The sequence below is a fragment of the Plectropomus leopardus genome, chromosome 3, assembly GCF_008729295.1.
Source record: "Plectropomus leopardus isolate mb chromosome 3, YSFRI_Pleo_2.0, whole genome shotgun sequence".
In the NCBI taxonomy this organism is placed as follows: Eukaryota; Metazoa; Chordata; class Actinopteri; order Perciformes; family Serranidae; genus Plectropomus; species Plectropomus leopardus.
Genome location: NC_056465.1, coordinates 37624154 through 37650386, shown reverse-complemented (window position 1 = coordinate 37650386; position 26233 = coordinate 37624154). Strand labels below are relative to the sequence as shown.

The 26233-nt window shown below is 40.0% G+C and overlaps 2 protein-coding genes across 3 annotated transcripts in view; one reads left to right on the top strand and one right to left on the bottom strand.

The window, feature by feature from the left end:
* Positions 1-26233, top strand: part of apc2 (APC regulator of WNT signaling pathway 2) — a 56544-nt gene that overhangs the window by 2065 nt on the left and 28246 nt on the right. Inside the window, exons 2-7 of the mRNA XM_042483799.1 lie at positions 13762-13923; positions 15686-15776; positions 16889-17261; positions 18213-18321; positions 18462-18575; positions 18802-18876. Of these exons, the coding sequence (XP_042339733.1) occupies positions 13783-13923; positions 15686-15776; positions 16889-17261; positions 18213-18321; positions 18462-18575; positions 18802-18876 (903 nt within the window). The 5' untranslated portion in view covers positions 13762-13782. The remainder of the gene's footprint in view (positions 1-13761; positions 13924-15685; positions 15777-16888; positions 17262-18212; positions 18322-18461; positions 18576-18801; positions 18877-26233) is intronic.
* LOC121941068 (E3 ubiquitin/ISG15 ligase TRIM25-like) lies at positions 18978-23969 on the bottom strand. Of its 2 annotated transcripts, XM_042483782.1 has the most exons (5): positions 23843-23969; positions 22206-23037; positions 21072-21258; positions 20932-20969; positions 18978-19805 (listed from the first exon to the last, which is right to left on the bottom strand). In XM_042483782.1, the coding sequence occupies exons 1-5, from the start codon at positions 23858-23860 to the stop codon at positions 19246-19248; spliced, it is 1635 nt and encodes a 544-aa protein (XP_042339716.1). In that variant the 5' UTR covers positions 23861-23969; the 3' UTR covers positions 18978-19245. The 2 variants fall into 2 exon arrangements, with proteins under 2 accessions (XP_042339716.1, XP_042339717.1); XM_042483783.1 differs by lacking the exons at positions 20932-20969; positions 21072-21258.

Genomic DNA, 26233 nt, shown 5'->3' with positions numbered 1-26233 from the left:
AGTGAAGTCAAAGTGTCGTCTGACAGGAGATCGATCAGAAAAGTAAGGCGCTGATCAGATGGAGGCCGATCAGCAGACAGGTATGTGGACAGGGGACCGTCTCTGCAGCAGAGGGACGTGTTGCTGCTCACAGAAATCAGAAATCTCTCAGCAGAAAAAATCAGCTGATTATTTGGAGGTCATGAACGCTTGCGTGTTTCTCCTGAAGGGTTAAATCAGCAGACGTTGTTTATCTGTGCTCGCAGGCTTCTCTGAGGTTTCTGAGAACAGATAAAACTGAGAGCAGAGGACTGAACCGGATCACTGAGAAGGAAACTGTGCAGCTCGTTTAAGGCTCACATTAATGTGCGCACCATCAGTGACCTCTTTTAACCCTTTGAGACCCAGATTGTCACTTTTCTAGTGCTGCATTCAGAATCATGGTAAAAAAAAGAAGTTTTAGAGAAATGTCCAGAGAATTATACTGATATCGTGATTATTTATTTGGGATTGTTTTATTTTCCAGAATTCTTTTTATTTTTGAGCAGTTTTTAGGTCATTTCCTTGTTTTTTTTTTTTTCTTTTGCTGTTTTGTTGTTGTTGTTTTACTTTTTGTTTGTTTCTTTGTTTTCTATATTTATTTTTCATTTTTATTTTCTTTGGTATTTTGGGGGTAATCGTCATGTAATTTTTGCTAATTTCTTGCTCATTTTGAATCGTCTCTTCTCCAGTTGCTCTCTGTTGCTTTGCAATGCTTTTGAAAGAAATCAAATCAGTTGATGACGATGTGATCATCTGTCTGCCTGATTATGTCTATTTTAATTCATCTGTTTTAATTTATCTTTTAATTTAATTTGCATTTTAACGTGTTCATATTAAGTCACACAGAATCAAAAAAACTATTAATCTGTTAAATTTAAACTTTTATACTTGAAATAACTGACAGAAGGAGCTGAAACTGATCACTGTCGGAGAATTTAAGTCACTTTTAAAAGATCAAGAAATCAAAGAACTAAGTAGTCTTAATTCTGTGTTTACTGCTCGTATTTTTGATGTGTATTTTCTCTTAGTGGTATGGGTTGTTATTAGCGGTCGACCAATATTGGTTTTCAGGTCCGTTACGATTGTCAGTAGTTAATGAGGCCGATGACCGATATTTGGAACTGATATGAATTTACAATAAAAATGAAAATATTTCTGTCAAAATGTAGAATTTGGAATCTAAAAAACGTTTTTTAAATGCCTTTAGCAAATGTTTAATCAAAACAGAAACTGTCAACATCATATAAAGTTCACCGCACTTTGTTTTATAAAGACAAATGAAAATTTAGATGAAAAATGTAAGAATAAAAATAGTGTTACAAAGTAAAAGTTCCTCCCATGCTCACACTTTTTTTGCACTTTTTAATTAATTAATTTTATTGGCGATCATTAAAATAAAACGCGAATACAGATAATCTGCAAAATGCCAAATAATCGTCCAGATCGATAATCTGTCCACTCCTAGTTGTTGTTGTTGTTTTTGTTTACTAATTTTCTCTGAATTTCTATCTTTTTTTTTTTTTTTTAAAGAATTCCACTTTAAATTTGGTCTGGCCTCAGTTTGACTTCATATTTTGGCTTTTTCAATAGACGTCTCTGTCTCTCTCTCTGTCTCTGTATCTGTATCTGTCTCTATAACTGTCTCTCTCTCTGTCTCTGTATCTGTATCTGTCTCTATAACTGTCTCTGTCTCTGTATCTGTCTCTATAACTGTCTCTCTCTCTGTCTCTGTATCTGTATCTGTCTCTATAACTGTCTCTCTCTCTGTCTCTGTATCTGTATCTGTCTCTATAACTGTCTCTGTCTCTGTATCTGTCTCTATAACTGTCTCTCTCTCTGTCTCTGTATCTGTATCTGTCTCTATAACTGTCTCTCTCTCTGTCTCTGTATCTGTATCTGTCTCTATAACTGTCTCTGTCTCTGTATCTGTCTCTGTCTCTCTCTCTGCTTCAAATCTGTCTTTGTATCTGTCTCTCTCTGTCTCTGTCTCTGTTTGTCTGTCTGTCTCTGTCTCTGTATCTGTCTCTGTTTGTCTTCGTCCATGTTTAACGTTTGTAGTGACATCAGAGGATTCTTCTTTTTGTCAGAAATTGGATGTTTACATTCAGACAGTCTGTGTGAATGCTGTTTGACCTCTGACCTCTGTGGCGGATCAGATGTACAGGATCTGTGTTTTTGGGTGGTGACGGTTTAGGATGTTGGAGATGTTCTGGATGTTCTGGATTTTGGGGATGTTTTGGATGTTCGGGATGTGTTGGATGTGTTGGATGTTCGGGATGTGTTGGATGTGTTGGATGTTCGGGATGTGTTGGATGTTGTTGGATGTTCGTGATGTGTTGGATGTGTTGGATGTTCTGGATGTTCGTGATGTGTTGGATGTGTTGGATGTTGTGGATGTTCATGATGTGTTGGATGTGTTGGATGTTCGGGATGTTCGGGATGTGTTGGATGTGTTGGATGTTTTGGATGTTTTGGATGTGTTGGATGTGTTGGATGTTTTGGATGTTCGGGATGTTAGGGATGTGTTGGATGTGTTGGATGTTTTGGATGTTCGGGATGTTCGGGATGTGTTGGATGTGTTGGATGTGTTGGATGTTTAGGATGTTCTGGATGTTCGGTATGTGTTGGATGTTCGGGATGTGTTGGATGTGTTGGATGTTCTGGATGTTCAGGATTTTTAGGATGTGTTGGATGTTCGGGATGTGTTGGATGTGTTGGATGTTTGGATGTTCGGGATGTTCTGGATGTTCAGGATGTGTTGGATGTTTTGGATGTGTTGGATGTGTTGGATGTTTTGGATGTTCGGGATGTTCGGGATGTGTTGGATGTGTTGGATGTTGGATGTTCGGGATGTGTTGGATGTGTTGGATGTTTAGGATGTTTAGGATGTTCTGGATGTTTAGGATGTTCAGGATGTGTTGGATGTTCGGGATGTGTTGTTGGATGTGTTGGATGTTCTGGATGTGTTGGATGTGTTGGATGTTTAGGATGTTTAGGATGTTCTGGATGTTTAGGATGTTCGGGATGTGTTGGATGTTCGGGATGTGTTGGTTGGATGTTTGGATGTTCGGGATGTGTTGGATGTTTGGATGTTTGGATGTTCGGGATGTGTTGATGTTTGGATGTTTGGATGTGTTGGATGTTGGATGTGTTGGATGTTCTGGATGTGTTTGGATGTGTTGGATGTGTTGGATGTTCGGGATGTTCTGGATGTTCGGGATGTGATGATGTTGGATGTGTTTGGATGTTCGGGATGTTTGGATGTTGGATGATGTTTAGGTTGTTTGGATGTGTTGGATGTGTTGGATGTTTGGATGTTTGGATTGGATGTTCGGGATGTTTGGATGTTTAGGATGTTTAGGATGTTAGGGGATGTGTTGGATGTGTTTGGATGTTTGGATGTTTGGATGTTTGGATGTGTTGGATGTTTGGATGTGTTGGATGTTTAGGATGTTTTTGGATGTGTTGGATGTTTTGGATGTTTGGATGTGTTGGATGATGTGTTGGATGTTCGGGATGTTTAGGATGTGTTTAGGATGTGTTGGATGTTTAGGATGTTCTGGATGTGTTGGATGCGTTGGATGTTTAGGATTTCTGGATGTGTTGGATGTGTTGGATGTTCGGGATGTTTAGGATGTTGGGATGTTTGGATGGATGGATTTTGGGATGTTTGGATGTTTAGGATGTGTTGGATGTTTAGGATGTGTTGGATGTGTTGGATGTGTTGGATGTGTTGGATGTTGGATGTGTTGGATGTTTTGGATGTGTTGGATGTTAGGATGTGTTCATGGGATGTGTTTGGATGATGGGATTCGGGATGTTTAGGATGTGGTTGGATGTTTGGATGTTCTGGATGTGTTGGATGTGTTGGATGTGTTCGGGATGTTTAGGATGTGTTGGATGTTTAGGATGTGTTGTTGGATGTGTTGGATGTTCGTGGATGGATGTTTGGATGTTTGGATGTGTTGGATGTTGGATTTTGGATGTTCGGTTGGATGTTGGATGTTCGGGATGTTGGATGTGTTGGATGTTTAGGATGTTCTGGATGTTGTTGGATGTGTTGGATGTTCGGGATGTTCGGGATTGGATGTGTTGGATGTTTAGGATGTTTGGATGTGTTGGATGTGTTGGATGTGTTGGATGTTCGTTGGATGTTTAGGATGTGTTGGGATGTTTTGGATAGGATTCGGATGTGTTGGATGTAGGATGTTTGGATGTGTTGGATGTGTTGGATGTTTAGGATGTTTGGATGTTGGATGTTGGATGTTTAGGATGTTCTGGATGTGTTGGATGTTTGGATGTTCGGGATGTTTAGGATGTTTGGATGTGTTGGATGTGTTGGATGTGTTGGATGTTGGATGTTTAGGATGTGTTGGATGTTTAGGATGTTCTGGATGTGTTGGATTGTTGGATGTTGGATGTTTTGGATGTGATGTGTTGGATGTTTGGATGTGTTGGATGTTTAGGATGTGTTGGATGGATGTTTGGATGTGTTGGATGTTTGGATGTTGGATGTGTTGGATGTTTAGGATGTTCTGGATGTGTTGGATGTGTTGGATGTGTTTCGGGATGTTTAGGATGTGTTGGATGTTTCTGGATGTTCTGGATGTGTTGGATGTGTTGGATGTTGGATGTGTTGGATGTTTAGGATGTTCTGGATGTGTTGGATGCGTTGGATGTTTAGGATGTTTGGATGTGTTGGATGTGTTGGATGTGGATGTTGATGTTTGGATGTGTTGGATTAGGATGTTGGATGTGTTGGATGTTTAGGATGTTCTGGATGGTGTTGGATGTTGGATGTTTGGATGTTTGGATGTGTTGGATGTTTAGGATGTTCTGGATGTGTTGGATGTTTGGTTGGTTGGATGTTCGGGATGTTTAGGATGTGTTGGATGTTTAGGATGTGTTTAGGATGTTTGGATGTGTTGGATGTTTAGGATGTTCTGGATGTGTTGGATGTGTTGATGTTTGGATGTTCTGGATGTTGGATGTGTTGGATGTTTAGGATGTTTGGATGTGTTGGATGTTTAGGATGTGTTTGGATGTGTTGGATGTGTTGGATGTTTCTGGATGTGTTGGATGTGTTGGATGTTGGATTGGATGTTTGGATGTTTGGATGATGGATGTTTGGATGTGTTGGATGTGTTGGATGTGTTGGATGTTTAGGATGTTTGGATGTGTTTCTGGATCTGGTGTTGGATGTTGGATGTTTGTTCTGGATGTGTTGGATGTGTTGGATGTTTAGGATGTTCTGGATGTGTTGGATGTGTTGGATGATGTTTAGGATGTTCTGGATGTGTTGGATGTGTTGGATGTGTTGGATGTTTGGATGTTTGGATGTGTTGGATGTGTTGGATGTGTTGGATGTTTAGGATGTGGATGTGTTGGATGTGTTGGATGTGTTTAGGATGTTTCGGATGTTTGGATGTTTAGGATGTTTAGGATGTTTCTGGATGTGTTGGATGTGTTGGATGTTCGGGATGTTTAGGATGTTTAGGATGTTCTGGATGTGTTGGATGTGTTGGATGTTTAGGATGTTTGGATGTGTTGGATGTGTTGGATGTTTAGGATGTTTGGATGTGTTTGATGTTGTTGGATGTGTTTGGATGTTTGGATGTTTGGATGTGTTGGATGTTTGGATGTTTGGATGTTTGGATGTGTCTGGATGTGTTGGATGTGTTGGATGTTTAGGATGTTCTGGATGTGTTTGGATGTGTTGGATGTGTTGGATGTTTGGATGTTCTGGATGTGTTGGATGTGTTGGATGTGTTTGGATGTGTTGTTGGATGTGTTGGATGTTCTGGATGTGTTGGATGTGTTTGGATGTGTTGGATGTTTGGATGTTCTGGATGTGTTTGGATGTTTGGATGTGTTGGATGGATGTTTGGATGTTTAGGATGTTCTGGATGTGTTGGATGTGTTGGATGTTTGGATGTGTTGGATGTTTGGATGTTTGGATGTTTAGGATGTTCTGGATGTGTTGGATGTGTTGGATGTTCGGGATGTTTAGGATGTTTAGGATGTTCTGGATGTGTTGGATGTGTTGGATGTTCGGGATGTTTGGATGTTTAGGATGTTCTGGATGTGTTTGGATGTGTTGGATGTTTAGGATGTTTTGGATGTTTGGATGTGTTGGATGTTTGGATGTGTTTGGATGTGTTGGATGTTTAGGATGTTCTGGATGTGTTGGATGTGTTGGATGTGTTGGATGTTTAGGATGTTCTGGATGTTTGGGTGTGTTGGATGTGTTGGATGTTTAGGATGTTCTGGATGTGTTGGATGTGTTGGATGTGTTTGGATGTTTAGGATGTTCTGGATGTGTTGGATGTGTTGGATGTGTTGGATGTTTGGATGTTCTGGATGTGTTGGATGTGTTGGATGTGTTGGATGTTGTTCTGGATGTTCTGGATGTGTTGGATGTGTTGGATGTGTTTCTGGATGTGTTGGATGTGTTGGATGTGTTGGATGTTTGGGATGTTTAGGATGTTCGGGTTGTTCGGAATCTCAGGGACAGGAAGTCCTTCCTCTCTGAGCTGGAAGTTGATGTGAAGTTGAGTGATGATGTCATGTTACGTAACAGCGTTTTTTTTGGGGGAAAACGAGTGTTTTCAGACTGTAAACACGAACTGAACATCTCCTCCGACCTTTGACCTCCGTCTTGTTGGTGACTGACAGTTTAAATCTGCTAAAAGTTTGAGCCGGAACTTAATTCATCTGCGATTTCTGCTTCAAGCTGGTTTCAAAGTCCGATGGCTGCTGAACGGTCGGAGGTGGACATGTTGTCTCCACGGGGGTGTCCAGATCAGTGTCTCAGCAGGTCTGTTGAGTCTCAAGTCAGAGTTTCCTGCGAAGCTGGCTCTTTTTTCAACCTGCTGGATCACCATGGCAACTGATGCTGCAGAGACTGAACCTGTTTCTGTTCTGAGTTTCTTCTAAAATTCTGCTGAAAAACGTCTTTTAAAAATAATTGCCTAAATCAACTAATTTATTTCAATTTGCTGAACAAGTTGCTCGTTGCCTATTTTTTATTAAAGAAATCAAACCAGTTTGCTAAAAGCTCTGAATATTAGTGAAAGTAGGGCTGGGCGATAAAACGATAATGAAATCACTCGCGATATAACTTTTCCTCGATTGAAATATGAGACGTAATCGATAGAATGTCAATAGAACTCATTCCAGCCGTGTTTTGACAGACAACATGAACAGCCAATGATAATAAGAATAGCGCCGCAAAGAACCAAATGCAGTGAAGGACTTTGACTGCAGAACAGCTGACTGTTTGACAGCCACAGCATTTCATCATGGCGGCTCAAACAGCCGATGGTCCGACAGCAGCGCAGTGAGACAGACAGACAGAGCGCAGCTTCTCCTCACAGCACCAAAGTGTCTGAAACAGACACATCTGCAGAGGTGAAAGTGACTTCTTTAGACTCTACAGACGACTTTGTGTTAGTTTCAGCTTTAATCAGACTTTGGATGAATTATTTAGAAACAGCGGGACGCATCGCTCCGTGTCTCATCCGGCCGCTCGCGCTGAGCTCTCATTATTATTACCAGGGGCAGATGTAATGTTTTGGGGGCCCGGGGCCACAAGCACATGAGCTTATTTTCAGCCTTTCTCTAACTGTGAATGTCGGCAGGCTGTCGGCAGCTATAGGAGAAGTAGGCCGACTCAAAAGTTTTTAATTCCTGAGTAAAATGATTAACAGCACAGAAGTTTGACAGAAGCTGAAGTCAGAGTCCTGCAGTCAGGAGAGGTTGGCCTATTATCAGCACAATGTGCTTCAATTTACCTGAAGTTTGTTAATTACTTGTTAAAGAATGTAATTAAACTAAATAAAATTACATGAAAAATGAAATTAAGTTAGATTGAAGGAAAAAAAACAGTTCAAATGAGCGAATGTCCTGCAGTCTGATCCAGAGTTCAGTGCTGATGATCAGCTGACAGGAAACAGTGTGATTCGCCGGCTCTCAGCTGTTAGAGCGACGCAGGTTCAGATCTCATCCTGTTTATGTTTTAACATTAAAATGTCCTGACGGCGTTTCAGTTTCACACTGAGGCTGACGTTACTGTCTGCAGCCGCTCTCCTTTCTCCGGCGCCATCTTCTCCTCTCTTTGCCCGAGGATGCGGCGGTTGCCACAGGGTGCGGTTGCCACGGTAACACCAGACAGTCCCCACAGGGAGAGGGAGAGACGGAGGCTGGGGAGGATGTTGGGGGGGAGGGGCCGATCGACGCGCTCTTTGTTCAGAAACAGGACGAGCGTTTAAGAAACCTGAAAACCTGACTTTAAGAGGGAAATCCTCCAGTCTGTGATCGGCTCCACAAAGCGATCCGTCGATTCACACTGACGATGATTTCACGTGAAATCAGCGAGTAAACACACGAACCTCAGTGATCTTCATCAGCTGCAGCAGCAGGAGGAGGAGGAAGAGGAGCAGATGAACCAGCACAAACAGCACTGATAGATGATGAACTCTGAAACATCAGAAGCATAAGAGAGAATAATAATGATAATAATAATCTAAGTTTAATTTGATTAGATTTGATTTCTATTTATTTCAAACATGTAAAAAGGAAATAAAAAAAATATATTATACAAAAATCAAAGTAATAATTGCAAAAAATGAAAAACATAAAGAAAAAGAAATGGCCAAATACAAAATGACTCGCTTCACATATTCAAAAAGGAGTCAAATCCAATTCACTTAACCCTTTAGGGCCCACTTTATTTCTTTGCACACAAAATGCAACTTTCAAAATCAAGCTAAGCGCTTAAGAAAATATTATACATTAATATGTTTTTCTACTTTCATTGAGTTTATTGTTTTCACAACATCAGTCCTAGTCATAAAGCCACTATGTTTTTAGATTAATTATGGATAATTCTCAGTCTCCTCCTCCTCAGTGTGTGAGTCAAACAGTCACTAAGGGGTTAAACAGTACTCGATTACAGTCATGGAGTAAACGTACTTCCTAAACGTACTTCCCTGCAGGCTGTTTTTGTCTCTTCCTGTTTCGCCTCTCCTCTTCCTCGTCTTCTTCATCTCAGATCGGGGTCACAGGCATCACATCGGACATTGCCATAGCAACTGCACCGTTAACGGTCCTCATTTAAAAATCTCTGTCTGATTGGTCATCCTCCAGGGAGCTCCCACAGTTTTTTTACCCAACATGCTCTGCTGCCAGCGACTGCAGCAGGGAGCGCTCTGCGTGTGTGTGTGTGTGTGTGTGTGTGTGTGTGTGTGTGTGAGATGACAGGAGAGGCAGAAAGAGACACTGCTTGATGTAAATGTGTCACCATGGTGATGGAGGGGGGATGTGGGCCTGTTACCGTGGTAACAGAGAACATCAATATATAGAGCAGGTTTTTGATGAGAAAACACACACACACACACACACAGCAGCTGAGGTCAGCAGTACGAAGGGGACCTTCACACACACACACACACACACACACACACACTCACTCACAGACACACACACACACACACACACACACACGTCTTTGTATTGTATTTGTGAGGACGGTCGTTGATCTTAATGAGTCTGAACCCTGAAATGACCTTTATTGAGAAATCTTCGATCCAGAACTCGGACTGTGAAACAAACACGTTTCTGTCACTGCTCTGTTTCGTCGATGACATCGTAACGGAGCGTCAGGAGGCGGAGCGGGTCGTCGTTAATGTGTGAATGTGACTCGTGGTGTGAACGTCCTGCTGTGTCTCTGTGCTGTGTTTTAAGGCCCCAAAAGTCCAAACCGCCCGCCGGCCGACGCCCTCATCCATTTTTTTTTTTTTTTTTGCATGTTTAATAAGTAAACAAAGAGCTGATGTCCAGAGGGAGCGAGGTGGAAAGAAATTTGTTTTTCTTTATTAGAAGGCAGCTAATTTAAAAAAAATGAACTGGGAGATGTAAAAGTAACAGCCAGAATTAAAGCATAAGAACAGTATAAAAAGAAGATATATTGCATTTTCTGTCAGCAGCAAATCACCGTAAACTGATTCAGCACACATGTAATCCACCCCAACCCCCCAAAAGTGTACAGAAATGAACAAAATAGAATAAATTCAAATTTAATAAAATAAACTAAGACCGAAATTAAATTAAATGAAATAAAATGAAATCAAAGGAAAAAATAAAATAAAATTAAGTTAGATAGAATAAAGTGAAATGAAATTAAATAAAATTTAAAAATTAAATTAAATTGAAAAAAGGGGAATATCAAAAAATAATAAAATAAAATAAAGTAAAATGGAATAAAAATACAATCTGTTGAAATAAATTAAATAAAATGAGATTTAAATAGAATGACATACAGTGGAATAAAATAATACAGTAAAATGAATCAAATAAAATAGGGTAATACACTATTTTAAGTTCATCTTATATTAATTTACAAATGTTGACAGTTAAAAAAATCCAGAAACCCATCTTTGACAGATTTGGACATTGAGGTTAACTTATCCTCCAGAGCTTCGACCCTCAGATTAATATCATCAGAATAAATGCTGTTAATTCTTGAGTTCATCGTGGTACAAATAATGATTTTGTTTGTCTGCAGAGCGTCTTAAATATCAGCTGATAAAATGATAAAAATTATGAAAACTGAAAACAAAACAAGGTTATTGCTGTGGTTCAGTCCTCTGCAGCCCGTCCTGTAAATCCACATAAAACCACTCCTCCTTCCTCTTTCCCACAATCCCCTGGGGCTCCGCTCTTCATAATGAATGCAGCAGCGGTGACATTTTCTGCGCTGAGCGACCGCTGACTTCAGATCAGCTGCAGAGACTCTGAACCGTCTCAGCACCGACAGAAACTGTTTTTTATTCACCACCTGAAACAAACAAACAAACAGCAGCGTCACGTCGTCTCCACGCGTCGACTCTCTGAACTGAAGGTCACGGTCTGATTTGGTCACGTGATGAGGAGCTGAGTGAGCGTGTGCAGCTCTGAGCGCGGAGCGGTGACCTCACTGTGTCACACACGCTCAGTGTGAGCGTTCGTTATTGGTCTGAGCTAGCTGTGTGTGTGTGTGTGTGTGTGTGTGTGTGTGTGTGTTTGTTTCTGTCCACCAGCAGAGGACGGTTTACTCTACTGCAGTAAAAATACTATAGTGTAGAAATACTCGGTTACAAGTCCTGCACTCCAAATGCTACTCATGTATGTCGAAGTACAAAAGCATCAAAATACACTCAGCAAAAAGCTCCTTCAGTGTGTTTAGGGTTTAACGTGAATCTAATTAGTCAGTACGTTTCCATGGAAACTAACAGATCAACAAGCACCACCTTAAGTTTATATAAAGTAATTATGCAAATAATCAAAAAAACATCATCTGAATTTTATCCAAAAACTTTTTTTAACACAATCGTAAAAACATTCAGCGTAAAAAACTGATGAAATGTGTCGTCAGTTTGTCAAATTCAGCTGTTTCCTCGTTATGATCCACGTTTGCTTCAGAGTCAATAATGTTGTTACGCAACTGCTATTAAAAAACAATCAGCACACATGAATCAATACACACAAGCAGCACACGTGTCTACAAACATACACAACAAAATAAGCAGAGTCCTAATATTTAAGACGCAAATTCATATTCAGATATTTCCTGCAGTTTAACCCTTTGAAACCTGAGCAATGAGCAAGGAAAAAATAAAAACTAAAAAGAACAACAAGAAATTAGTAAAAAGTACAAGAAAATTACCTGAGAATTAGTAAAAAAAAAACAACAAAAAACCCAGAAACCTTAAACAAACAACATAGAACATTTTTAAACAAAAGACCTGAAAAAAAAGTGCTTAATAATTAATAAAAACTTTTAACATAATTTCAAATATTTAATATGATCACTTTAAATACAATACGACTTAAATATGACATTTTATCTATGTTTTTATAAAATCTCTAAAATCATTCTCTAAATCTTCTATTCTTTCGTCAACATTTCTTACCAAGTTGCTCACTGACTTTAATCCCATTTTTGTGAAAGAGAACAAAGTGCAAAGCTTTAGATACTTTGTGAAAGCAGCGCAAGAAAATCGATGTTGCTGCAGGTTTCAAAGGGTTAACAGAAATTAATCTGCAAGAAGGTGATGAAGCAGAGAGATGAAGCAGAGAGATGAAGAGAGAGAGAGAGAGCAGAGATGAAGAGCAGAGAGATGAAGAGCAGAGAGATGAAGAGCAGAGAGGAAGAGCAGAGAGATGAAGAGCAGAGAGATGAAGAGCAGAGAGATGAGAGCAGAAGAGCAGAGATGAAGAGCAAAGAGATGAAGAGCAGAGAGATGAAGAGCAGAGAGATGAAGAGCAGAGAGGAAGAGCAGAGAGATGAAGAGCAGAGAGATGAAGAGCAGAGAGATGAAGAGCAGAGAGATGAAGAGCAGAGAGAAAGAGCAGAGAGATGAAGAGCAGAGATGAAGAGCAGAGAGATGAAGAGCAGAGAGATGAAGAGCAGAGATGAAGAGCAAAGAGATGAGAGAGCAGAGAGATGAAGAGAGAGAGATGAAGAGCAGAGATGAAGAGCAGAGAGATGAAGAGCAGAGAGATGAAGAGCAGAGATGAGAGCAGAGAGATGAAGAGCAGAGAGAGGAGCAGAGATGAAGAGAAGAGAGAGATGAAGAGCAGAGATGAAGAGCAGAGATGAAGAGCAGAGAGATGAAGAGCAGAGATGAAGAGCAGAGATGAAGAGCAGAGAGATGAAGAGCAGAGATGAAGAGCAGAGGTGAAGAGCAGAGGTGAAGAGCAGAGATGAAGAGCAGAGATGTGAAGAGCAGAGATGAAGAGCACAGTAACGAGCGCTCAGTGTTTGTGTTATCAGACTGATTCAGGATCAGATGAGCGGAGGCTGGAAAACAGCCGCAGGAGAAACTTAGATAACGAGTTATCTAACAGACCGAGGAACAGCGAGCCAAACTCAAACTGAAGTGACAGATGATGAGACGCTCCCCGAGAGCCATCTGCTGCCGCCGAAGAGGAGGAGGAAGAGGAGGAGGAGGAGGAGGAGGTGACAGGGGGCAGTAAACAGAGCAAACGAGGCAGACAGGTCTAAATACGATGTTTTCTGAATGGAGTTTGGTTGAAGGTGAAACGGCTCACTGAACCTAAAGTATTGTCTAAAACTATAATAATAATAATAACAATAAAATAACAACAACAATAATAATAATAATAATAATAAAAAATAATAATAATAAAGTGAGCCGTTGTCGTCTTGAGCGAATGAGGTCAGTACCTTCAGAAAGCTGCATCACTGAAAGCAGAGAGAAATCATCTGTTTTATCAGTAATTGTTAGCTTGATTTCTTTCAAAAAAAATGGGAATAAGACAATAAGCAAACTAAGAAGAAATGACCTAAAGATTGCGAAAATACCTAAATATTAATCCATTCATTTCCTTCTGTTAACCGGGGGCGTGGTCGTGGGGCGGGATCGTCGGGCTGAGTCGTGGGGTGTGGGGTCGTGGGGCGGGGGCGTGGTTGTGGGGCGGGGGCGTGGCGTGGGGCCGAGTCGTGGGGCGGGATCGTGATGCCATCAGGCAGAGCCGAGTATTTCAGACCCCGAGGCGTTCCCAGGCCGGACGAGATTTGTAAATTTACCTTAATAAAACCACAAAAAAAAGGAAAGTAAAAAACAAAATGTTGAAATGTTTCAGAATCGTGTTGTTTCTCTTTTTTTTTTGTTTTTCTGTTGTTTTATTCTGGTTTTGGTGTTTGCTGATGACGCCTCCTCCTGTGTGCTCCTGCAGGAGGCGCTGCAGGCTGTGAAGATGGCCAACGCCGTGGCTTCATACGACCAGCTGGCCCACCAGGTGGAGGCGCTCCGAAAGGAGAACTCCCACCTGAGGAGGGAGCTGGAGGACAACTCCAACCACCTGTCCAAACTGGAGACAGAGACCACCGGCATGAAGGTCAGTGTGGACACACGACACGTTTTACTGCGTCTCCGTACGTTTGATTTCTGCTGAGCTCACTGCTGTTGACTTTATCAGATCTTTTTTTAATTTTTTTTTTTTTATAGTGTTATTGCTGTCTTTATAAACCTCTCACTCATGGCAGATTTCTTTGTTTTGAATTTTATTTTTGAAAAAATCTATTTTTATTTCTTTGTTTTGAATTTTATTTTTTTAAATGATTATTATAATAGTTTTTTCTTTGTTTTTTTTTTTTATTGAACCACATTTATATGAAAATAATCAGTGAGCATGAAGTGAGTCAGAAAGAGAGAAAAATCAGGCAGAGACCCAAATCCTGCTGCACAGTAATCCCATCAGCTGACTGACTTCACACTCATAAACACACATGTACATGCACACATTCATGTGACCACACACACACACACACACACACTCACGTGTCCAGATGTTAACGACAGCTGGATTATCAGACGGAGCTCAGCTGTTTCCGTCACAATCAGGACGACTAAGACACAAACTGCAGCAGGTGAGTCTGCTGGAGGACGAGGGACATGCCTGTCTCCGAGGTCCATCTGCAGGGTCAAAGTCAGGCTGAGAACGCTCGTCTGGACATTTTGGAATACGAGGACATGAGGACAGAGACGCTCGTGTTTTGGGTTGATGACAGACCGAATCTGCCGCTCGGGGGTTTGACCTGTTTTATGGGATATTTTAAAAATCTTTCGGAGTCTTGAATGATTTTTCTGACTGAGATTTTTGGTGTTCGGATGTTGTTGTTATTATCGTTGAAGGATAAAAGCAATCGAGAGGACATTTTGCTGTTTTTTTGTTGACATTTTACTCAACATTCAGAGACCAGGCAGCAGGACTGAGGAGGTCTATATCCGAACATTTTTCTCGCTTTCAGATCAGTTTCAGATATTTCAGTTTCTGTAGCGAAGCTTGAGGTGACACTTCCTGTTGGTAAACCTGTTTGTTGTTGTTGTTGTTGATGATGATGTTGTTGTTGTTGATGATGTTGTTGATGTTGTTGTTGATGTTGTTGTTGTTGATGTTGTTGCTGTTATTGTTGCTGTTGTTGTTGTTGATGTTGTTGCTGTTATTGTTGCTGTTGTTGTTGATGATGTTGTTGCTGTTGTTGTTGTTGCTGTTGTTGTTGTTGTTGCTGTTGTTATTGTTGCTGTTGTTGATGTTGTTGCTGCTGATAGTGTTGCTGTTGTTGTTGATGTTGTTGATGTTGATGTTGATGTTGCTGTTGCTGTTGTTAATGTTGTTGATGTTGTTGTTGTTGATGTTGATGTTGATGTTGCTGTTGCTGTTGTTAATGTTGTTGATGTTGTTGTTAATGTTGTTGCTGTTGCTGTTGCTGTTGTTGTTGATGTTGTTGTTGATGTTGTCGTTGTTGATGTTGCTGTTGTTGCTGTTGTTGATGTTGCTGTTGTTGATGTTGTTGTTGCTGTTGTTGTTGATGTTGCTGTTGTTGATGTTGTTGTTGCTGTTGTTGCTGTTGTTGTTGTTGTTGTTGCTGTTGTTGCTGTTGTTGTTGATGTTGTTGCTGTTGTTGATGTTGTTGTTGCTGTTGTTGCTGTTGTTGTTGATGTTGTTGTTGCTGTTGTTGCTGTTGTTGGTGTTGTTGTTGATGTTGATGTTGTTGTTGCTGTTGTTGATGTTGTTGATGTTGTTGCTGTTGTTGCTGTTGTTGTTGATGTTGTTGCTGTTGTTGATGTTGTTGTTGCTGTTGTTGCTGTTGTTGCAGGAGGTGCTGAGGCAGCTGCAGAGTAAACTGGAGCAGGAGGCGGGAACTCTGGCCTCGTCTGGGAGGAGCGACGTGCTGCACCAGCTCAAAGGTGCGGATCAGTTATATGGTTTCCATCATCCGACAGAGAAGTAAAGAGGTGTAATGTCCCTTTAATTAAAGTCCTGCTCTGCATAGACGGAGGTGATTGGACTCGTTTGGCTCTGGAGGCTCCGCAGGGGCCAATTATGTGGAGAGAATGAATCGACTCAATCAGCTTATTTGAGTGGCTGCAGCTGCTCGGCCCCGTTACGAATGGATCCAATTAAAACAGTTAATTTATGTCAATGAACTGAAATTAAGTTTTATTTGATTGAAAACAACAACAGCTGATGAGAAAATCAGGTTACAGCCGCTCTGTCTGTCAGGAGAAAGAGAAGGAAGGAGGAAGGACGGAGAGAAACAAAGGAAAGGAAAGAAAGGAAATTTATAAGGGGGACGTTACTCATTTTTAAAATTCATATGTTCCTCTAAGTCAGTGCACAAATATAAGTATACATGAACAAATCTCTCCTAAATCCAAAATGTAGAGATTTAAATTCAGCTTTCTGATGTTACAGGGTATAAACTCTGCAGCTGCTCGACATACGATGAACGGTTAAAGATGTTCTGACGACACCAAACGTTTTGTTACGATGTGATACAGGAACAACATGATGCATTATGATGAGATACGTTAGGATACGTTACTTTACAATACAATGTGATATAGATATTATACAGATACAGCATACATATATGATATGATATGATACAGTAGCATAGGATAGGATATGGTACAACAGGATACGTTATGAGATGATATGGTACATAACGATATGTTATGTTATAATACGATATGATAGGGTACAGACATGATATGATATGATATGATATGATATGATATGATATGATATATCATACATGACAATATGATACGATACGTAATGAGACAGAATGATGTGTTACGATGTGTTACGATGCGATGCGATGTGATGTGTTACGATGTGATAGGATGCGATACGATGCGCACTTCACTGTCCCTGTAGGGAAATTTGTCTTGGACTCAGATGTTGTGCCCATAAATGCCTTCAAAGTCACAAAGTCAGACAGAGAAGTTAATCAACAGTGAAACTGATCAACCAGATGGTCTGAATGCCTGATTATTAATTATTGATCCCTCAGAGCTCCACATGGACCTCACCAACTACTACGAACTCAAGCACCAACCTCACAACCTGCGGCTGCTGACGGGCGGCCTGGGAGGGGCGGGGCTAACAGGTGTAGGAGGGGCGGGGCCATCTGGCATCGGAGGGGCGGAGCTTGAGGACCGTCTGGCTCTACCTCCGTCCTCCTGCTCCTCCTCCTCTGCGGCGGTGAGCAGAGCCAGAAGTCCGCTCAGAGCGCCGTCCCGTCTGAGTGCGGCGTCCGGTGGGGAATCTGCTGCCGTGATGCTGCAGCATCACTTCCTGGACGGAGCCCCGCCCAAAACAGCGGTGATCAGTGGAGCAGATGGACGAATGAGCGACCACCACCTGGAGGAGCTGTACAAGGAGAGGTCAGCTGATCCGCTCAGCTCCCCCTTTAACTTCAAAATAAGTTCATCACAATCTTATTTTAGAAATATAAGTTTTACTGAAAGATGCAACAGTTTCTCAGATGCATGAATATTTTCATCTGTGCATGAAAATATAGATTTAAGATATGCACAAATGTACCTCTAGAAAAAAATGTTTCTTATAAACCAAAAAAAACAAAAACAAAAACTTATGAACAGAAACAAGTAAAATTTTGATAATGACATGAATAATTTCACTAATAGTAAACCTAAAATATAATAAAAGAAATAATTAAATATATATATAACATAACAAATCATGTAAATAAATAAATACACATTATTTACTGTTGAGTTTGTTTAAAAGGGACACAAATGTAAATATGCAGAGTTAGCAGGATTCTAATCAACATCCGTAGTCCCTCAGCAGGTAACAGATAATAGAAATATCAAGAAAGAAAAAGGAAAAAAATAATTCAACACAGAGGACAAAAGTGCAGAACAGTATCATTATGAAGTGTATGGCAGAAAGTGTGTGGTAAAAAGTACTCAGTAAACACATGCTGGTTGCGCTCATGTATCATGGATCACGACATTCTGTACAAACATAAAATAGTGAAATAAAATTAAAAATAATTGTATTTCTGTATCTGGTCATGTTTTCTCACTTTAAATTGTCAAATTGTGGGAGTTTTGTGATTGTGTTTCCCCAAACTTTATTGAATATATTCAATACATGGAGTATGTACAGTCCAGATTTTCATTTTAAAAGTTGTAGAAAATTTATTTCATAATAGAAAAATAACTTATAAATACATTTAATTGCATGGCAGATAAATAAAAAGTAGGGAAAGAAACATAATGAAAACAAAACCTTGAAATAAAATGTCAATGTCCAATGTCAAAAAGTGTCAATAATCTAATAGACGATGTATGCGTGTCCGTCTGCAGGAACCTCCTGCTGGGGGAGATCGACCGCGAGGAGCGGGAGCGCTGCTGGTACTTCAGCCAGCTGGAGGCGCTGTCGCAGAGACTGGCTCAGCTGCCTCGCATCGACACGGTGAGCACACACACACACACACAGCCCCCCTCTGTACTGCAGGCAGGAAGTTGACTCTGTACTATTTTTGTCAAAAGAAAGTGTAAATCTGTGACCTCTGTGACCTCTGACCTCTGACCTGCGTGTCGTCGTTGCTGTAGTTTTCTCTGCAGATGGATCTGATCCGGCAGCAGCTGGAGTTTGAGGCTCAGCAGGTTCGCTCTGTGATGGAGGAGCGTTTCGGCACCAGTGACGAGATGGTGCAGAGGACGCAGGTGAGAGCGAGGCTGCTGATTGGACGGTCCTGTGCACCTTCAGCCACAGCTGATTCTGTCTTCAAGGAGTTTTATGAACAACACATTAAAATCTAGATTCATTTGATTAAAATACATTGTTGAATCTTTGTTGACGGGAGGAGCACAGACAGCTGGCTGGTGGAAACACAGCACATCTGGAAGTGTCTGAACTGTGTGTGTGTGTGTGTGTGTTTGTGTTTTGCAGATGCGTGTTGCTCGTCTGGAGCAGCTGGAGAAGGAGCTGCAGGAGGCCCGAGGGAGTCAAGAGACCCAGCTGCAGGTGAGACATATACACAGTAACACACACACTAAATACACAGACAGATGGATCGTGCAAACACGAGTGCACAGACACACTCACACACTCGCATAACAGCAAATACTAACGATCGACTCTCTGCAAAATACAGCTCAGTAAACAGAAAACGGGCTCTTTAAATGTTTTGTCTGTTGTTTCAAAGGAATCTCCGACTTGTTGAGATACGATAAGGCAAGACAAAATAAGATTTTCAAGAAACAGTGTCTTTTGGTTCCAGCTGAGAATTAACTTTTCAGGTTCTGAACCAATTTTGGTCAAAATACTCTGAATGGTTCAAAATTAGGTGCAGGAACCAGAACGACGCCAGTTCCATGTTGGTGAAAAAGGGTTTCACTGCAGCAGTCGCTCCCAGTCTAACTCCACCTGACACAGTGACACCGAGCCGTTATAGGCCCAGACCCAGAACCCGGGGTACAGGGGCTCGAAGAAACTGGAGGTGAAGGTGTGAAGGTGGACCATGGCGTCCTGAGAGACGCAGTAGAAGGACAGTGATCCTGCAGACCAGTTCAGGTAAACCCCGACTCTGTGTGTGAAGGGTCGGGGTGAGCAGGACCTGAACCTCCTGTTACGGTGGCACGGTGTGTAGCTTCCCTCCGAACACTCCAGACTCCAGGACCGCTCGTTGAGTCCCAGCAGAGAGTTCGCCGTGTCTCCGTGTCTGGAGATGCTGTTGTAGGTGACGCCGATGTCAGCGCCTCCGCTCCACTCCACCTCCCAGTACACCGAGTCCAGCAGCCCCTCCCTGCACAGGACCTGAGGGCAGCCCTGGAACCGGTCCGGGTGGTCTGAGGGCTGGTGGTCTGACCATACGCGAGTCGCCGTCCTGTTGCAGTCAGTCAGGTGGAGCTCCGAGTTGGCAGTGTTAGGGTCAAAGGTCAAATAACAGGCAACTGGGGAGTAAAACAACAAAGATTAGTCAATTTAGCAATTAAGCTTTTATATTTTAAGAATCATTTGATTATTTTCTCCAGTAAAATCTCCAAATATTTTCTGGTTTCTGCTGCTTTTCTGTTTCCTATCTTGAATTCCTTCACGTTTTTACACTGTCAGCCAGACTTAACCAACTAAAGAATCATGTTGGATTTTTGAGATTTTATAAACAAAAACGATAACGAAATCAATCGCAAAATAACTTTTCCTCGTTGAAATATGAGACGTAGTCCATAGAATGCATTCCAGCCGTGTTTTGACAGACAACACGAACAGCCAATGATAATAAGAATAGCGCTGCGGAGAACCAAATGCAGTGAAGGACTTTGAGTGTAAAACAGCTGAGTGTTTGACAGCCACAGCATTTCATCATGGCGGCTCAAACAGCCGATGGTCCGACAGCAGCGCAGTGAGACAGACAAACAGAGCGCAGCTTCTCCTCACAGCACCAAAGTGTCTGAAACAGACACATCTGCAGAGGTGAAAGTGACTTCTTTAGACTCTACAGACGACTTTGTGTTAGTTTCAGCTTTAATCAGACTTTGGATGAATTATTTAGAAACACCAGGAGGCATCGCTCATCCAGCCGCTCGCGCTGAGCTCTCATTATTATTACCAGGGGCAGATGTAATGTTTTGGGGGCCTGGGGCCACAAGCACATGAGCTTATTTTCAGCCTTTCTATTTTAGTAACTGGACCTCTTTGAATTTTAGTAGAATAGGTCCTCCAGCTGGTGATGCCTGTTCTACAGTATGCTTGTCATGTTCAATGTCTGACAGAAAATAAATATTTAAGTTTAGGGGTTGGCTTCAGTCAGTTGTGATTAGTGGTGAAAAATGTAATATTTATTTTATTTAATTGTATTATTTAATTGTTATTTGGGCAAAAGGTGATAACAAAGCAATGAGTTTGTGATCTTTGGCTAAGTTTTCATGTAGTATTCAGTCCCAAACACTCTGACTGCTGCAAATATTAAAGCTCTACGCAGATGATACTGTTATGTTTATTAAAGATGCAGAGACAAAATGTAGAATAAATCCTCAATATGTGAGGCAGACAGATAAAATAAAGACCGTGTGATCTTACAGTTCTTCACTGACCACAAGTCCTCTCCCGGCTGATTCCTGCAAAAGCAGAAAAAAACCCAAATCAGACAACTGAGCATGACATATAACATTTTACTTTTAGATTTTACTGTAAACAGCGTTACATTTGGTTCAGCTCACCTCGAGTCATCTTTTTTTGGGTCTCTAACACTAAAGAGTGTGATCCCAGAGGACACAGGCTCCCAGGGAGGACTCTCTGATGGATTTTCTTCCTCTATTTCTTGTTTCTCTTCTTCTTCTCTGCCTGTCTTCTCATCTTCCACTGAATTGTCATCACTCCTGTCTTCTCGCTCACATCTCTGCTCGGCTGTAGAGTTAATAAACTTTACAGTCAGTGTTCATTTTTGGCAGCAATTTTAGATTTAGTCTTGAAACGGACGTTTTAGTCATTTTTATCCTTCACAGTTTTAGCTGAAAATTCCTGACATTTTAGTTCACTGCACTGACCTCCATGTCATTTCTTTTGGCCAAGATGTTTTTACTGTTTAAACTAACTTACTGTTATAAGCAATTAGAATCAAGGTGGCAGACTGCATGAAAAATTCATCTAGACCTTTTTTTTTTTTTTTTTTTACATGAAATATGTAAGTAAATGTAACTGTTAGTCTTTATTTATGTATAATTTATGTCAAAGAGTTCAGTTTATTTAAAATTTTGTTATATTTACTTGATTTTGTGAAGTTGTTGACATCTAAAAATGACAAGTGAAATTAAAGCAATCTTTCTAATTCCTTGCAACTTCAGTAACTTAAGTTTACGGTGCTGCATATCTGTATGATGCAGGTTCCAAACTAGTGAATCATATCTGTATTTTCTTAAACATGTTAACAAAACAAAACTCGCACATCTCCAAACTTCATCATTTGCAAAATCCTCTTCGTCATGGTCAAGTTAAATCAGAATAACTTGGCTTACTGAAATCGCTGACGCTTAGAAAGAACAAGGTAATTTCACTTATTATTTTTTAATTTGCAACGATTTCAGAAATTAAGTAAATACAACTAAAATTCAAGTAAACTTAACACTTCAACTTAAAGTAAACTTAAATTAAAATAAGTAGATATATTTACTTTCCTCTTTAAAGGCAGCTGGTTTCCAAGATTATCTTAAGTAAAATCAACTTGTCAGATTTTACAGTGAAAGCTCAAAATATCTGTATTTATGCTCTCAAACACTTTGACAGCACAAATAACTAATTTGATATAACCAGGATTTGTACTCTGTTTAGTTTTACAGTGAAAAGATTCAGCCTACCTGTCAGCAATGTAGGAATCACTTCCTCACTTTGTTGTGTTTCAGAGACACTTTCAGTTTTCTCCTCAGAGACAGTTAAATCCACCTCACTGTCCTCCACCTTGTCCTTCATGTTGTTGACTTTCTGGACATTGTCTGCCTCTGTGTTGCACTCGTCCAATTGTTCCTCGCTCGTCTCTGGAAATGTCTTCGCCTTCACCTCACCGTTCTCTGCTTTTGGAGAAGGTTTTCCGAACAGACTCTGGAAAAATGGCTCATCGACTTTTTCCGGTTTTATCTTGACGTTGCTGCATGAGTCTTCTTTGGCAGTGGTGTCCTTGTTTTCTCTCTCCTTTGAAAGACTGATTCTGAAGATGTTTGAGAGGTCGTCTTTGAAATTAAGAAAGCTCAGACGATTGATCGTCTTCTCTGCCGGCAGACTGGTTTTAGGATCTGTGGATTTTGTCTCTTTGGAGGAGCTGAAGACGCTGGTCACGTCTTCTTTTAACTGGCTCAAGTCCTCTTTCAAGAGGTCGAGTGTACTGCTGGCAGGTTTATTTTCTGCCTGACTTGTCGGGTTTGTATCTTTGTCCCTGAACACCTTCAACACCTCTTCTTTAAACTGACTGAAGTCCTCTTTGAGAAAACTCAGCGGGCTTATGGACCGTTTATCCCTCTGACTCGTTATAAGAAGGTCTTTTGTCCTCATGTTTGTGTCCTTTTGGTCTTCAGGGTCACATTCATTGGTCACCTCATCCTCTTGTATTTCTGACTCTTTCTGGTCTTTTTGCAGTGAGGGTTCCTCAGCAGAACGTATTTGTTTGCCTGTATCATCCGAGGCTTCAGAAAGAATCTGTATCATTAGATAAATGAAATTAAGTAGAGTTATTAACATGTACAAAAAATGCTCACTGACAAGAGAAATTCTCTTCATTCTCCATGAAAAAGATTGATAAATAAGATAAACGATGACTAATAATAAAAAAATTAAAATGTATCATCAGAGAAACAGTGGACTGAGAATAGAGCCTTGTGGAACACCACAATTAATCTGATCTGTATACAGCAGAGAAAGTTCATTAGGGATGTATATTCATACATTTAGATACTCTTTAAATTTTATGCTACGTTTTACCTCCGCCCAACTAAAATGCAGAGGCAAATATACTTTAAACTCCACTGCATTTGTTTTCATGAATAAACACCAGCTATTTCTTTAACTCTGTTGTGCGCCCTTTATTTTATTTTATTTTTACATCACCATAGCATTTAAATCGTAGATTTATGCACAAAGAGTGCTGTGTTTAAAATTTGCAACACCTAACCTCGGTAGACTTTTAAAAATTAATATGGTAAAGAAAAAAATGCACAGAAGTAGATCCACACAAAATACAACATGGCTAGTTTATGTAAAGTTAAATAATTTGGGTTAAGAATTTTTAATAATTATATAAAACAGTGAAAAGCATAAAATCCAACAATCAGAGAGGCCAGGTGTAGAACTTGATTAATGATTTCAACACATTTAAAAAGCTGTGACAGATTTTGGTTTTCAGGTCTAATGTTATGTTGAGCTCTCCACACGTCCCAGTTAACGTTCAGACTTGTTTAAAATGAATCTGATAATCCGAATCACAGAGTCTCAGACAGATACTCACGGCTGCCTCAGCCTCCATGTTTGTGTCTGTTTTGTCCTTTAAAACACAACAAAGTGGCTAAAAAGCATAAATGCAGATCTGTGTCCTCAGTCTGAGTGCTGTAATCTCTGTCTCTGTCTGTGTTTGAAAGCACCGTCGTCCTTCTTACATTCGGCTGAACATGTTTCTGGTCCGACCAGTTTGTCTCCATATTTCAGTCTGACTGCTCAGCTGCTGATTGGCTGACGAATGCAGAAGTTTGGGTCGTTTGTCTCTGGCTGTTTCTGCTTTTAAGAAAGATGAGGAACAATCCTGCAGAGTGAGATTTCAGCTGCTCTGCATGTTCCTTAAAGAGTTAATTCAGGTTTTAGGGGAAAGATTAGAACCAGGACCTGGATTAAGTTATAGTTTGGTGTATTCTTAAAGTTATTATATTCAGTTTATGCTTACTGCACTCTTACTTATTCTTTTAAAACATGAAAGTCACAGCAGTGTGTCTATATATATATATCAGGAAATTTGTTCAAAAACACAGGGAAGCAAAAAAAAAATTGGATCAATAAAATATAAAAAAGGTGGGAAAACAAACAAAAAACAAAAACAAAAAAAGATGCTGAAAAGAATTATTTAAATGTATTTGTTATATTTATTTTGTAATATTCTGTAAAATTTACAAGTCAAGTAATTATAAATGTAGTTTTCCGGACATTTTTAATATATTTTTTCGATAATTTCCTAATAATTCCTGCTTTTTTTTCGTTTGTTTGTTTTTTTAAACTAATTTTCAGGTAATTTTCTGATCACATGCTACTAATTTCTTGTAATTTGTGAGACATTTCTTGACAAGTTTCTTGACGCCCCAACTGATTTGAGAGTCAAATAGCTTGTAAAAGTTGTCTAAACGCAGCACAAGAAAACTGATGTTGTTCCAGGTTTCAAAGAGTTAAAGCTGCTTAAGTGATTTTTTGGCAACTTGTTTTTAAGTCAAACAATCTAACATCTGACGTATTATAAATTATAAATAGTTGATTCTAACAGCAAACAGCTGCCTACATCCTAATCCAGCAGACAGAATTCACCGTTTGTTATATTAATACTCGTGAGATGTTAAAAGGCAAAGCAACTGAAAAAAATAACACAGCTGAGATTTTATTATGCTGATTAGGTGGGGGGGGGGGGGGTCTGACATTATGAATAATTAATTATCTCAGCTGTGCTCATGAAATATTTAGCAGGGTGAACTCAGTGTGACCTTTGACCTACAAAACAAAATTAATCCTGAAAAACAAAAACGTTTTTCATTTTACTGATGGGAACATTTACTGTGAAATGCAGTTAAATAATAAAAATACTTTAGTTTGGCTATACATATTATTGTATACTGTTACAAAAAGTCTTACTTTTAAAATTAAAAGTATGAAAAGTCTTACTACTAAGACAGTTCAAAGCAACATAAACGTTTTAAGTTATTTATGTAAAAACGTACATTTAGGATCCAGCGGGTCGGAGTTAGGGTACCTACATTTTCATTCATTTATAATCACCTGAAAGTAATAATTGTCGTGTTTTCGTAAGTAGAATGAGCCGTTTATATCTCCATACCAAGCAGGTCCTCTTCCTTGGAGTCCGACTCCTGCGTCACCAGACTGAATTGGTGGAGAAAAAGCCAATTAGTGCTGATCAGGGCCAAGGGCAATGGTCGCTCATTGAGAGCCCAACTACGTCCAACTGTTGGTTTGGTGTGTCAGGGCCCTAATACATATCAATAACGCAAGAAGATTGGTCAACCCGTGTTAAATTATTTGATTACAAATTAACTTATATCTGCATATCTAATTCAGACAAACCATTTAAATTGAAAAAACAGTGGACCAAGCATAGAGCCTTGAGGAACACCAAAGGCTGGAAATAATAAGTAGTCAGTCAAATACTGTATTAAATACAATTTTGGGGCACTTGTACTTCACTTGAGTATTTACATTTCCTGCTACCTCATTATTCTCCTCCTCTGTGTCACATATGGCAAGTACTAGGCTATACTTTTTAATATACTACTGCTACTGCTACTTGCTTCACAGATTCACATTATTATTAGGCAAGGCAAGGCAAGGCAAGTTTATTTGTATAGCACGTTTCAGCAACAAGGCAATTCAAGGTGCTTCACACAGAACATTGAAATACAACAACAGGGGGAAAGGAAACACATTTAAAACATTATAAAAGAAGCATGTAAAAGGTGATTAAAAACAGCAAGTGGGAAAACAACAGATAAAACCCAAAAATATAAAAACACATATATTAAAATAAGAATTGCAGTGCAGAGTTTCGAAGTAAAATATAAAATTAAAAAAGTAAAAAGCCTTTTAGTCAAAGGCAGCAGTGAACAGGTGAGTCTTTAACCTTGACTTAAAA

Excerpts from the sequence above, each read along its gene's own strand:
- LOC121941068 (XM_042483782.1), bottom strand. Across the intron at positions 20,970-21,071 it reads CCAAAAAAAGATGACTCGAG|GAATCAGCCGGGAGAGGACT; the intron begins GTGAGCTGAACC and ends CTGCTTTTGCAG. Across the intron at positions 19,806-20,931 it reads CTTGTGGTCAGTGAAGAACT|TTGCCTGTTATTTGACCTTT; the intron begins GTAAGATCACAC and ends TTTACTCCCCAG.